We start from the raw sequence: 13741 nt of genomic DNA on the forward strand, positions 1-13741 counted from the left end.
GTGTTGAAAGTGTACCCTGACAAAGGGTTATTATGAACCAAAATACATTGGAAATTCAACATCTTTGATATTGGAATGTCTTGAAGACATTTATTTTCTGATCATCAGACGAAGTGCAAAAAACTATGAACGGATTTTGCAAACTAAGCATATAAAGAGATTGTGAAATATGGTTGGACGTTTGCTGATTAAGCATAAATCATTTGATTTTCGAATTCTAGATGAACACTAGTTGAATTTTTCTTAAACCTCTTTAGCATAAGGGCATCTTCGGCACAGTGCGTCTTCGAACTGGTTAGCAGATCTCTGCTGTCATGGATTTTTAAACTCCTGCTCAACACGGCCATACAGATCTCAAACATTGTCGGGCCTTACACCCCCAAATGACTCCTTACCTGTACGCCACCTCTTTGTTCTGACACTGACATGGGAAACCACATTACCTAGTAGGTCTAGCAGGCCAAGCCCATCACGGTCACAATGAACAGTCAAGTGTGTTATGGAATCTATTGGCCTGAATCACAAACTGCATTTTGTATTATATAATGTATTTCTACATTAGAACTACTTAAATACTACAGAATGTAATTCACAAGCCTATGAGTGTAAATCCTCACCTTCACCTTGCCTATCTTTTTATTATAAGATCCTCACACATGTAAATTTACTACTTAGGGCCCGATTACGATGTCAGACGGACCTGAGTCCGTCCGACATCATTTCGGAATTGGGACTGAACGACCTTCTGTTGGTGGTCCCAACCCAGCAATTAGGATGCGAACGAACACTGTTTGGTCGCATTCCTATTCTTTACAAAGGGAGCATGCATTCCGACTGGAATGCATTCTCTCATTGTAAAGAGCTGAGGTGCAGTTCATCCCTGCACCCTGTGGCAGGCACCTTGAGGTGCCTGCCACGGGGTGAAGGGATCAACAGGGGGCCTTACACCCATGGGGGCCCTGCAAAGTCGGATTTGAAATTAATCTTTTAATCAACTCTACAGATAATTTTAAGTAATCTATAGTACGTAAAAGATATTATTTTTTTAATTTTAGGTTGTTTTTTAATTTAAACTTCAGAAAAAAATGAATGTAATTTTAACATATTTCAAATAATTAACATTTACATTCAAGGTAAGTTCATTTCTGAATTGTGTTCTGTATTTACAATATATAAAGCTAATTTACAAAATTATTCAACATAAAAGTATTCCTACTCATTTTAGAATTTTTAATACACTGTTTAATAAACTTTTTTACTTTTCCCCTGTACTTAACCAAAGGGGGAGATCTCTGCCACAGATATAATAATTACTTAAAAGTTTCCTCTCTTGAAAACATCTTTTACACAGACCATTAAGAACATACAATCTTAGAAGACCTACAATCAACTTAAACTAAGTCTGCAAAAACGGAATTTCAGCTGATCTCCTCCACACACAGCAAGATGACTTTCATTTTGTGTCTGAAGGGATTGAGCACCAGAATTCAACTTCTGAATATACCTAATTCTTAGGAATTATTTTTGATGGATGACAACCTCATAACATATAGACTATCAAGCTACAAATGCAGAACTTCAGTTGAGACTATTATAAGGTTAACAAGCATTGGCATAGCCAATAGGTCTCGCCTTTGGGACCTTATAAGTGTTTAGCCATGCAACAGTTGCATAACTAAACACTTATAAGGTCCCAAAAGCGAGACCTATTGGCTATGCCAATGCTTGTTTTAACTGCTGCAATCTATTGAAGCCTCACGGAGAACATCAAAGCGGCCGTGCGGCTGTGAAAGTGATCGCGATCAAACATCAAAGCGGCCGCGAAAGTGAAAGTAATCGCGGTAAAGCGCGACGCGCGCGCCCGCGCACATGCACCGTAGCTCTAGGCTGGCCTGGTAGCACTTTTTGGAGCCCTCTCAAAATGTCTCGCCAGACCAGCGCATGCGCTGGGTCAGGCGAGACCTAAAAAACTATATCCCTGCCAAGCTATCGGACTCACACAAACTGCCTCACCTGCATGACCACTCATGTCCACTCTCGAACACTGAAAAAGGTTTCGTCCCTGCAGCCATTGCCACATCTGGGTCCGGTGCTCCTCCGCTCGCCTCTGCTGCTCCAGCAGGCCTTGAAGAGTCTCGTTGGTGTTTTGGAAGGATACAGACAGATTTTGGTACAGCCAGGTCATTGTGTCGTACTCTGCTAGCAACTGGGTAAGGTTTTGTTGGGAGGTGCCCCACTGCTTGGAGAAATACCCGACTTCTTCAGATAAAAGGGTGGCATTGGCAGAGCATTGCACCACTTCCGCTGTCCTCTCCTGCAGTTGACTGGACCACCTCATGGCTGGAACACATGAAAGATTACTTCAACAGAGTCACAAAATTCAATCAGGCATGAGGCATTTTAAATTTAATTTGTACGTGTAATTATCATGGATCCGTATCAAGAGCAGCTGACCATTAAAAAATGGCACAAAATGTCTTCTAAGAAGGCAAAGGGAGTTTGAGTATTCGGTTATCTTTCAGAAACACTCTAGAGCTCTATTAAACCATCTGCTAGTTGCAATGTTTTCCTTTCCGAGCCAGAGCAGTCCCAGTCCTGCTAGCGCAAGCGCTACTACAATTCTCCAAGGAGTGCTTTCATTTTGAGCCCTATTGATGGTAAAACTAGCCTTGCCATTAAAATGACATAGGAGGAGAGAAACTACAGCAGAGAGTTGGGATTTGCTAGCCCTACCTACCCTTAAATGACACCCCTGAAAAGTCTTTTAGCTAACTCCTTTGGTGCTTCAAGGTACATAAGGCAAGACATTCATATGAAATGTAAGGTTAATAATGGGGTCATCAGTAGGTTGGCCATCTCTGTACTTTCTCTTCACTGACACGATTCCAGGCCTGATCCTTTGTATAATAACCTAAGGCATTCTGGGTATTGTAGTCTTGGTGTGCTTCAAAAATACTAATTAGATTAACACAATGGATAACATTGATTTGTAGATGAAATGCCCAAGACAGGGAACCATGGTCGGCGGTACCATTAAATGCTTTGGTCACCCTTTCAGTGCATCCCCCCCATGCATTAAGAGCAGTGTGAGAGGATGAAACTCAACATAGACAATGAAACATCACACAGGAAGCACACCTGCCTGATGGTATAACTTATGCATGACACCACACCTTCTGCTGCTCTTCGTTTTATGAGCCAATATCACTTTGCATGCTGGTATTTCTAAGCCCACTTATAATGACAACCTCAAAATTACGAATTCTGGAATGCAAAAAGTTGGTATCATACAAAATATGGTGGAACACTTAGCAGCCATAGGGAAATCCACTGTACACATATGGTGCACCAGTGGCTGCATTATAGATAAGGCACACTGTCCCACTGTGGCTTTATTGCGAACAGCTCATCAGCGAAGCACAGACCAGCTGTTTGAAGCCTCCTGTCTGACGTTCACTACGCTGGCGGCAACCAGCATTCCGTTCAAAGAGGGCAGAAATCCTCCCGCAGGCATGCACAGTGAGTGACTGCACCATCTATATGGGGATCCTTGGGTAATCCATGTCTTCTCTTTCCCATGGGTGACCTTGAAGGTTGCAAAGACTGTACACCATCTCTATGTGGCTCATAGTCAGTGTGCCTCTTGATGGACTCTTTGCCTCTGCGCCTACACTGGGATCCTGGGTAATCCATGTCACACCCTCACCAAGGGTGACCGAGACGGTTGCACTGACTGTGCACCACCTTTATCTGGTGTATAGTCGGTGTGAATCTCGATGGATTCTTTGCAACCTCCACAATGTCTGTAATATTTGGCTGATGCAAAAGGAATAGGTTCCCTCATTCCCCTGGAACCAAAATCCCAAGCAAAGGAGGGAAAGACCCCTTGAGATTGCAATTGCGCATATTTTCCACCAACGCGATCTGTATTACAGAAGGGGCAGCACAAATGACTGTGGATCCTTCTAGAACATCAAAGTGCCCCAGGAGCACAAAAAGCTGTTGCTTACGGCAGTTATGCTCCCGGGGTACTCTCAATATTACGACACCTGGCGACCATCAGAAGCCCAACCCAAAGAACAGGTGAAGACCCATGTTTTTTAAGTAAGCTTTGGAACAATGCTTATTGAAATACCAAAATAATATTCTGGAATATACTTACAGAGAATTAAAAGAGTGATCACAAGCACCAGCAGGATAAGAGTTAAAATGGCAAGAGTCCACACCAACTTTGTAGACGCTGGGGAAGAAACCGGTGTCTTTCCAGTCGTGGTCTCTGAAAGAAGGAACAAGTCACTAATCTACAAGTTTACAGCGTGAGTCATCTGCGATTGATGTGGGCGGTCTTGTGGTTTCTTGAACACTTACACCTCTTCCCATCAGTCATGCATCTCTGCCTGTGCTTGCACGCCCCAGAGCACATAACACAACTTTAACAGTGGCATCAGCAGCCCCTGTAGTGCACACCTTTCAGGAGGCCCCACCTTTCAGCCCAAGTCCTATAAACAGATCTATTTATAGCCTCTGTCCTAGACATGCAGACACTCCATGCAGGGTTTTTGTACTCTAGTATTACTTGTTTTTAATTATTTTTTATGTTTACTTTCGTTTGTTCGTAGTGCGAAGGTGCTTAGATAGGCATGTGCTTAATAAATATAAAGGTAGTTGTAATACAAATACTATTAATAATCTAACTGTGAGACTTGAGGGAACAGGAGCACCCAGTCATGTGGTGTTATGCTGTTGGCATTGGGAGATGCATTGCATGTGGGAGCATCCTGTTTACCCTCTCCTGGTCATTCGCAGATTGGCCTGGCGCTTCTGACATGGCCTTCCACTTTTGCGGTGACTCACATCAAAGCTGCCACTTGGAGCTACTAGTAAACGGCCATCTGGTAGGCATAGTTATCCTACCGCTCTACGCTGATTGGACAGCATGGATCTGATTTAGGGATTTATGGTGAGCAAACATTGAAGGATTTGGACAGACTGCCCAACTGCATGCACTTGATTTAGAGCGGGTGTCAGTGGAAATCTGATATGTGTAGGAAGTGGTACACTTTCTTTTGATGGAGTAGTCTGGCATCCCTAATTTTCTACCATCCACTCACTCAAGTGGCATGTTTGGATTCTGGCAATGATCTGCAATGGATCTGTGATATGCATTGTGACGTGTATATGTGGGTCTCAAGCATCTTCCACAGTGTTTGAATGTACTCCTTGCCTCAAGCTGGCTACCTGGATGAGTGGAGCTATAGGGGAGAAGATGTGGGCTAGTGGCTAGAGCTGCAACTCTCGAACTGGTGGACCAGGTTTGAATCCAACCTCAGCTTCACCTCTTCTGATTTTTTGCAAATCACTTAACCTCCCCATGTCTAATAAAATATGTGTAAAATATGTCTGTCTTGTAAAATTGGTGAGTCTCAGATAAAGAGGTCTCATGCATTTGGCCAAGCTTCGTGCTATATAAATCCTGTATCCAATCTCACCTGCCATGCAACAGACCAACCAGTATCAGACTCTTTATGTCTGTTTTCTTCACTTATGCATATCACACGTGAAAGTCACAGGAGTGTAAGTATTATTGTATACTTGAAGTACAAAGGATACAACCCCTGCAGCAAGATGCTGAAACAATGGGGTTATAGGGTGAAAACGCCCACATTATCACAACAATGGATCTAGAGGGATCGGTGTGAAACTGGTGATCAAGTATTAATTACAATGTATATGTTAACAAGTGCATATATTATATGTTTTTTCTTTACATAGGTAATTCCTCACCGAGACCAGTGGCAAGTATTAGGCTTGTTCCAGTTTCTAATCACTTAGGAGTGCCTGAAACGAATAGTTGACACGCATGCACGTCTTTGGGGGAAGTAACTTCTTTACATCCCACCCTGACGAAAGCTCAGGACCTACTTAGGCCACATAGGAAGGGCTGAAAAATGTTGGTGCTAGAGTAAGGGTCATAGGACCATCACATCCTTAAAACCCTATTATATATATTTTAGCCTCCCCCCCACTCCATTATTAAAGAATTCTTTAGGAGTAGGTGAGGAATTTTATCTTTAGGAGTACGCCCCCTTACACAATATCTTAAGTGCTCCCTGAAATACAGTCGAGCCCACCCCGACTTTTAGCAGTCGGGGTGAGCCCTATGATGAAGCATGTCACTATTAGAGTGAGTGAGGGCTATTTAAAGAAAAGGGTCTCTTTCCCTTCCCACCCGTAGCAACGGGTTGGACATAACTCTTTTGTTTCTCTTGTGAACTCTGTTCAGGAGTGGGTCACCACTACACACTTAGGAACCCCCCATACAGTTTGGATCACTCTTTTGTTGCTTACCCTAATTAGATAGAAAGCAAACATCTGAATGCAGAGGGGACATTCTTGTGGTAATAAGTGTTTTCTTCACTAACCTGAGTGTGTCTCATCAACCTATTCCATCTTACCGAAGCTACACACTTCTGGCGGGGCGTGTATCTTTATACATTAGTAAGATGTCTCTACATCTATTGACTGTATACACATGCTCGCTGACGCTTGCTGAACTGTACGTAGTGAACCCAGATATCTTTGTGAAGAATTGATTCAATGGATGGTCATTGCCCCAAGATGGTTCTCTGTACCTGTCCCCTCCCAGAAACCCACAACCTACCTTCACACGCCAACTGTAATCCCTCTCTCTAGGGATGTACCCATGAGTTCCCAAGTCATTACACTTACTCAAGTTTTTCAGATTTTCCCGCGCTCTCCTTTCTCTTTAGGGACATTGTTGCACTACCTGCCCCATGTTCACTAGTTGATATACTACATTCAGCAGGGTGGGCGAAGACGCCCAGGTTGTAAGGTGCGACACATGGCATTGTTGGCGCCTGGTCCAATTCATTCTTTTTTTAAATTATTTTATTTTGCCACTTATAGTTTTCCCATTTTAGTACCACATCGTAATATATGATGCTCCATTATATCATACTCTGCTGTGTAATATCGTGCTGTTCTGATTTATTCTAACATGTGGTGTCATGACCTGATATAATACCCCCTTGAATGAGGATGTTATGAAATATCCCTGCAAGACATTTTGAAAATACGTACAGAAATGTTGCAAAAAATATGGAAAAGCAAAATGATTTGACATTGTTGGCAGAAAAGGCTGAACTGCCAGATGGAAGAGATGGCACTACAATCTATTTAATAAAAAGAGAAGCATCTCATTTAAGATTTTCTGCCTTCTATTCCTGGATCCAATCCAGATTGTGGACAGAGGGCAGAGATTGCCTTTCAAGGGCAGAAGCTCTGTCATCCCAGTGCTAAAAAGATTGTCTCACCTTTAAAACACAGGTGAATAAATTAACAGATTTTAGGGGTTCCTTGAAACACTTTTTTTACCTCATGGCCATGGCACGCCTATGCATAATCTTGCTCCGCCTCCCAGTCTACCGAATTTAGAACTGGAGAACCAGGTTCGAGTCCGGACTTCGGCTCAGGCTCTCGTAATTCTGGGTATATTTCTTAATCTATATAGCAACACAAAAAAGCACCCCTGGGTCTATAGTGAAGAGGGGGAATGCGGGGGTCCCTTTTATAGGACGGACTACCTTCACCCACCCATGGGTGGCATGCTTCATCATCAGGAACCTCCTTGTACTGCGAACCTAGTCATAGTGCGGGCTACAACCCCCTCACTGAGAGGGAGGAGCTCAGGGATGTTTTATTAATGTAGTTAAGAGGTATTCTAAAACCTTCTGATGAGCTGGGCGTGGAGGGGAAGTTAAAGTGAAGTTAAAACTAACTCCCTGGTATGTCAGGACAAGTTTTAATGGGACATCCAGGGCTCAGGATTAAAAAGAGTGAGGGCTATGGCAGGAGGATTCAACCTGTTATGGTCTCTAGATGGTCAACAAGTTTCAGCCTTGATGCCCTCCGTAGAGGTGACGTGGCTTTCTTCAGGACCAAAATGAAGTGAGTTAACCACACATTCCAGATCTAGTAGGCGGTTAATAAAGGATACCATCAGCTAGTAGGTTATTGAAACAATTACATTTTCTGCTGGTCAACGTCGTCCCTCTAAAGAGACAAGTATTAAAAACATAAAGTTTTACACATTTCACACGTACTCCTTAAGCAAAGTGCCACATGTATATAATATCAGTGTAAATGTGGCTATGCAATTCATACAAATGATCAATTTGTGATGGTTACCCGTTTTGTCGGGAGAGCTAATGGCGCCTCACCCTCAGCGCACGCCCTCGAGGTGGCTTCCAAACCCTATATTAGGAAGGGGGACATAAAGGTTGACTGTGGCATGCAGTCATACATATACATACAAATACAGCTGAGTAGGAGTGGAATATGTATGCTAAAAAGAGCACAAATCTGGTGAAGAGCAGATGACTGCTCAAAACTCTAGTTCCAACCCAGATCAGAATGATTACACAGGGAGGTGAGGTACTGCAATAGACAACGGTACAAAGGAAAGCTGGATAGCCACCGGACCATGTGATGTTGGTTCAACATGTAAGAAACCGTGAGCGGTGCTGAATGTTTAGAGGCAAGGAGTAGGTATGTATTGTGCCAGTCCAGGTTATTGTCAGTCACAAGATTAAACGCAGTAGAAAGAGGAATGGATCGAAATTACACACACATATGCTGGGAGGTGCAGGTGTACTACGGGACGCTTGTGTATACAGAGTACCACCATGCCGTGGCGACGAGCCATGTAAGGCCGAGGTAGTATTGGAGCTGGCCAGAAGGGATATATGACTGGATGACCCCTGTAGGGAGGGACGGCAAGGCTTTACACATACAGTCAAAATTTCATTCGGCCGGAATGTAAGTCTGAGTTTGCCGAGCAGCGATTGCAAGGAGCTTAACAAACGAAACAAGCAGGTGGTGGAAAACAAGGGGGTTACTGGCTTCGGAGATCTTGTGTCAGTGCCTACCTTAAGGGTGAATTACTTGTGGCTGGTTTGTGCAACCGGTAAGGGAAATGAGCTCAGCCTGGCACGTCTGGTATATGGCATTCGACCGAGTCTAAGCCACGCCCAGGAAAACACCTAGGAAAACGGATGCATTTTTTTTTTTAAAAATGAAACGTTCTCGTTTCATTATTAAGGCCAGGTAGTCGTCCCTGGGACCGCTGCCTGCCCCTAAAAAATATTTTCCCTGCATTTTCAAAGGGGAAGGGATCCCCTGGGGACTCTTGAAGAGGGTGGTAAATTGCGAGTGTTTTGCGACCACAATTGCGGTCGAAAAGATTCCTACATGGGGTAGAAACTCGCTATTAGGAAGGGACGCCCTTGAAACGGCGCTTCGCAATTCCTGTTTGGCGAGCCACAGAAAAATTGCGACCAGCTAACATCTGGCCCCATGTGACGTGGCAAGACAAAGATCAGGATAGGGATACAGAGAGTGGGAACTCAGGGATGGTGACGGTTTGGTTCAGATGAAATGGAGTGATAGGAGAAGGATAGTGGTAGGTGTAAAACGGATAGGCGCAAATGAAACGGAGAAATAGAATCCGTGTGACTGCACAACCTGGAGCACTGGAGGCACGGAAGCAGGAACACATAGGGAGACATAGAGGAGTAGGAACACATGGTCAGGCAGGCACAACATCAACCAATAAATATGGACAACAGGAGGCACAAAATCAGTAATGCACAAGTACCAAACACAGATAATTCACATTTCACCTGCAGAGGTTTGGAGTAAAGTCACAAGGCCAAATATTCCCTCCTACCCCCTAGTGCCCTCTGCAGATGGTTGACTGCACTCAGATGGGCTAGGTGAAGACCCAACATCATCCACCGCAAAGGAAGATGCAGCACAGAGCGATAACATAGGTCATCTGGAAAGCCAGGAGCCTAAGCTATTGCTTGACGAAGGATGAAGTGTTACAGTTTATAGTTGATGACTATAGAGAAGATGGTTCGTAATGGCTTCAAGATTGATAAGAAAGGAGTTCTAATGTTTGGTCAGCAACTAGGAAAAGGAGTGGTCACCAGTACAAGTTCAAGAGATGTTAAGGCTTTGGAACGGCTGGAATTTCTGGACTGGATAGATCTGACTGATGTATATTGACGAGGACGAATCGGAAGATAGAGCAGGCCTAAACTATGTAAGGAGGAAATGCAAAGTGATTTGAAGAGAACACACTTAGCTATCAGGAGCTAGTGAGGAGGATTAAGATGATGAGCGATGGAGGGAATCTCCAAAGCTGAGACGAACCCCATGCCTAACAACAACAGGCCCATAAAGTATCCTCAACGCATGCGCCCATTCAATTTAGTAGGGCCGGGGGAAGGAGAGTGATTTATAGGGCAGGCGTTCATGCTTTCCCTTGCAACAGCCAAAAATCAAAAAATTAACATTCCCATGTCAGACCAGCCCTACCTTGGGGCTGAGCCACCCTGCCATATGAGAAATTCTTCTATTACAAGTGGACCAACTATCCCAGAGTTCCACTGATGGGACCCAACAGACATATGTTTAAAAGGAACGGGATGGTCCCTCTCCACCCGGGTGTGCCTCATCATAGGCGATCCCACGCTCGCCAAAGCACCCTCTAATGGTGGGCGGGCCCTTGCCAACAGACTGAGGGAAAGTATACTGAGAGTCAGAGGGATCTACTTAAAAATCCCTGTCATCTCCCAAAACAACACCCTAGTTTTATTGATAGGCCCTATGTATTTCCTTTAATCAAAATGGACATACGTGCACTTCATATGTGACTACATAACTTCCCCACTCTAATCCTCCATGAGGTGGTAGATTCCCATAGTTATGGACCCTTTACTGAGAAGGAAAAGCTTCCTGATTGAAGTAATCAGATATTAGTGATCTGGCATTGTATGAGTGTGCACGGAGAGTGTGTATGACTATTTTGATTAAGGGAACTATATAGGGTCACATAGGGTTTTTTGGTGCTCAGGAAAGCCCCGGGACTCCTTTGTGGGCCAACTGAGGGCTGAAACATGTCGACCTGAGTAGCAAATGAGTGGCATAATTAAGTCTCATAAATCCCATTATATATTTTAACCATCCCTTCACAGCTTTTCAATAAAACTAGGGTGTTCTTTTGGTAGGACCTCTGAGGAAGGGTGAAATGCCTGAAATGCATTGCGTTATAACATTTTATTTGATGAACTAGTAATTTTTACATGCTGTAGAAAATGCATGGACTAGCATTGTACACGCATTTGAAAATTAAAATTACTAATTTCTGGATTATAAACAAGAAAACGAGGATTAACTGAATAAAATGGTTTAAATTGGATAAATTCTGGCTTACGATGATTCTTTCATCTGAATTAGTGGTGGTTGCATCCTTGGACTGATACAAGTTTATACACCCTCTTCACTATGGAATGTTCTTCAATGCCACTGGACAGAGCATGCACCAGGATAGCACTACAAAAGGAACAATTCTGTGAAAAACTTGGATTAAACTGGTAGAGGGTTTACCAACCTACGCTTATGTTAACTACTCATTTGAAACATGTGACCATGAACCCAACACCTCTAGTGTTAGTAGTTGTGGGAAAGTCAAGAGATGAAAGACATGTATTCTGAACTTTAAACCCAATCTAAACAGGAAATACAAAGAGAAGTTGATAGCTAGCTCTTGTGGCTACTTCCCCAAAAAATGTACATTCGGGGTTTTCCATTATTAATCAAACAGTTAGTACCATAGTACAGTATGGTTAAAAGATATGCGTGAGATTCTCACAATTTGATAGCGCTCTAACACACTGATGCCTATGCATTGATATTTTTAGCACGCACGGTGAAACATTATAAAGAGATTCTGATTTAGATTAATATTGCCAAGATAGTTTTCTTATTTTTACTGTATGATTTAATAAACACTCAATGAAAAGACACCTTAAGATATTGAGCTCTTCTTTGTATCTCAAAACTGGCCCTGAGGTTATTATAGCGCGTTAGTGGAGAACCAGACATTACACATTTTTTTATCCTAGCCACTGGCAGATTAGGTGATTTGCCTGAAGTCACAGAATGTTGAGCCGAGGCCAAGAATTGAGCCTGGTTCCCCATGTTCCAATGTCAACTGCTCTAGTCACTACTAGCCACATCTCCTCCTCACTGTCAGTGCTGGTCAACGATTATGCTAAGGGCTTTATTACGAGTCTGGTGGTCCACGAATTGCCAGATTCACGGGTGCACGGCAGTGGTGGTCTCCTGACCGCCTTATTAGGAGCAGGGCACTCAGGCCACCCTGGACCATCGCAACCTCCAGGTATCATAGATCCCTGGAAGGATTGCGTCAGTCTTGAGGCCGCAATATGCTTAGTGGGCCACTGCAGCCCACCAAGCATAATAAGAATTTCCTTACAGCCACACTTTTCATGGTGGTGTGACTACCATGAAAAGTGTTGTGGTGAGGAAACAAAGGGGGCCCTACGCCTGCTGCAGTCCATGACGTGCAGGTACTGATTTTGACATTCCCATTGCAGTGCCTATGTCATAAGCACCACCGTGGAAACACCAAAGAACCGCTGCCAGACAAGAAAAATCTCCTAATTTGGCAGGCTGTTCAAACATGGGTTTGGCAGTGCGGGAGCGGAGCGGGACGGTCCTGCTCACCCGCACACCCAAACTCATAATAAGGCCCTAAGTTTGAAATGTTCTGACATATCCCAGAAGAAGACTTTCTGTTTCAAACCTTTGTCAAATATAAGAACTAGGAAAGAGGTGTACTGTTGCAGTGGAAAAAGAAAATATTTGTTGCAGTGCCCTTAAAGAACTACCTGAGTTATCCCTCAGAAGAGCTGGAGCTGCGACATTACAAATGTCTTCTTGCTTTTATCATTCAAACACCCTGCAAAAGCAACTCCAGCCATTTGAACAACAGTAACTTCATAGACGACGGCCATGTTATAGTGACCCTACATAAGAAAGGATACAGCGACCCTACTGAAATCATGCGTGACACCACACAAGATCTGCTACAGTGCCCTATAGAAATCTTAAAGCTGTGTCCTTATAGCTGTTCTTTGCCAAGCCCTCTACAGAAGTCCTCATGCAAAGGCCCTATGAAAGCTTGTTTGCAGTGCCCCCTACCTGCTGTCCTGACCACGGCCACCTGTCCTTTCCTTGGTGGTGGTGCTGTAGGAGGGAACTTCAGCTCTGCATACGTGACCTCAGGCTCCATCACGGCTGTGGACCCTACACTATCAGGAGTACATCTGAAGTGATGTAGGCAGCAGCTGTAGAAAGGGGAAGTAAAGTCTTAAGAACTCTAGGGCTGGATTCAGTTATGCAAATTTACCCATTGCAAAATGTGATTTTAGCAATCCGTCGAGGAAGAAATGTGCCCAAACCATTTTTGGAGCTCCATACTCAACTGATGCTACAAGCTGTTGCGAAAGAGCAATGCTACGTTATTTCCTTTCTAGTTCACCCGTTGATGTCTGTCACACTCAGGGCCCGCTTTAGGGAGGTGCCACTGGTGCGGCCGCACTGGACGCTCACCTGGAAGGGGGGCCCCAACCTTAAGGGGGGGGCTTTGTGTTTAGCAATAACTTACAATTTAAAAACACCTGCTGCGGAGTTCCTTCTGCGACCAGCTTCCAGGCAGCAATAAAAATGTCGAGATAACTCTTGCAATTAATTTTTCTGCTAGAGAGAGGGATCGAATTTTTTCTGGTGACAGTTTTGACTCAACATAAAGTAGCGCAGAGGGTTAATACGCCTGCTGTAAAGTACAGAT

The 13741-nt window shown here is 43.8% G+C and overlaps 1 protein-coding gene across 1 annotated transcript in view; it reads right to left on the reverse strand.

Moving 5' to 3' along the window:
• Positions 1–13225, reverse strand: part of LOC146772511 (uncharacterized) — a 29320-nt gene extending 16095 nt beyond the window's left edge. Inside the window, exons 1-3 of the mRNA XM_085639855.1 lie at positions 13093–13225; positions 4163–4276; positions 2014–2340 (exon numbers count right to left, since the gene is read on the reverse strand). Of these exons, the coding sequence (XP_085495981.1) occupies positions 2014–2340; positions 4163–4276; positions 13093–13183 (532 nt within the window). The 5' untranslated portion in view covers positions 13184–13225. The remainder of the gene's footprint in view (positions 1–2013; positions 2341–4162; positions 4277–13092) is intronic.
• Positions 13226–13741: the final 516 nt, after the last annotated feature.

This window comes from Triturus cristatus, chromosome 12 (genome assembly GCF_964204655.1).
Source record: "Triturus cristatus chromosome 12, aTriCri1.1, whole genome shotgun sequence".
NCBI classification, from domain to species: Eukaryota; Metazoa; Chordata; class Amphibia; order Caudata; family Salamandridae; genus Triturus; species Triturus cristatus.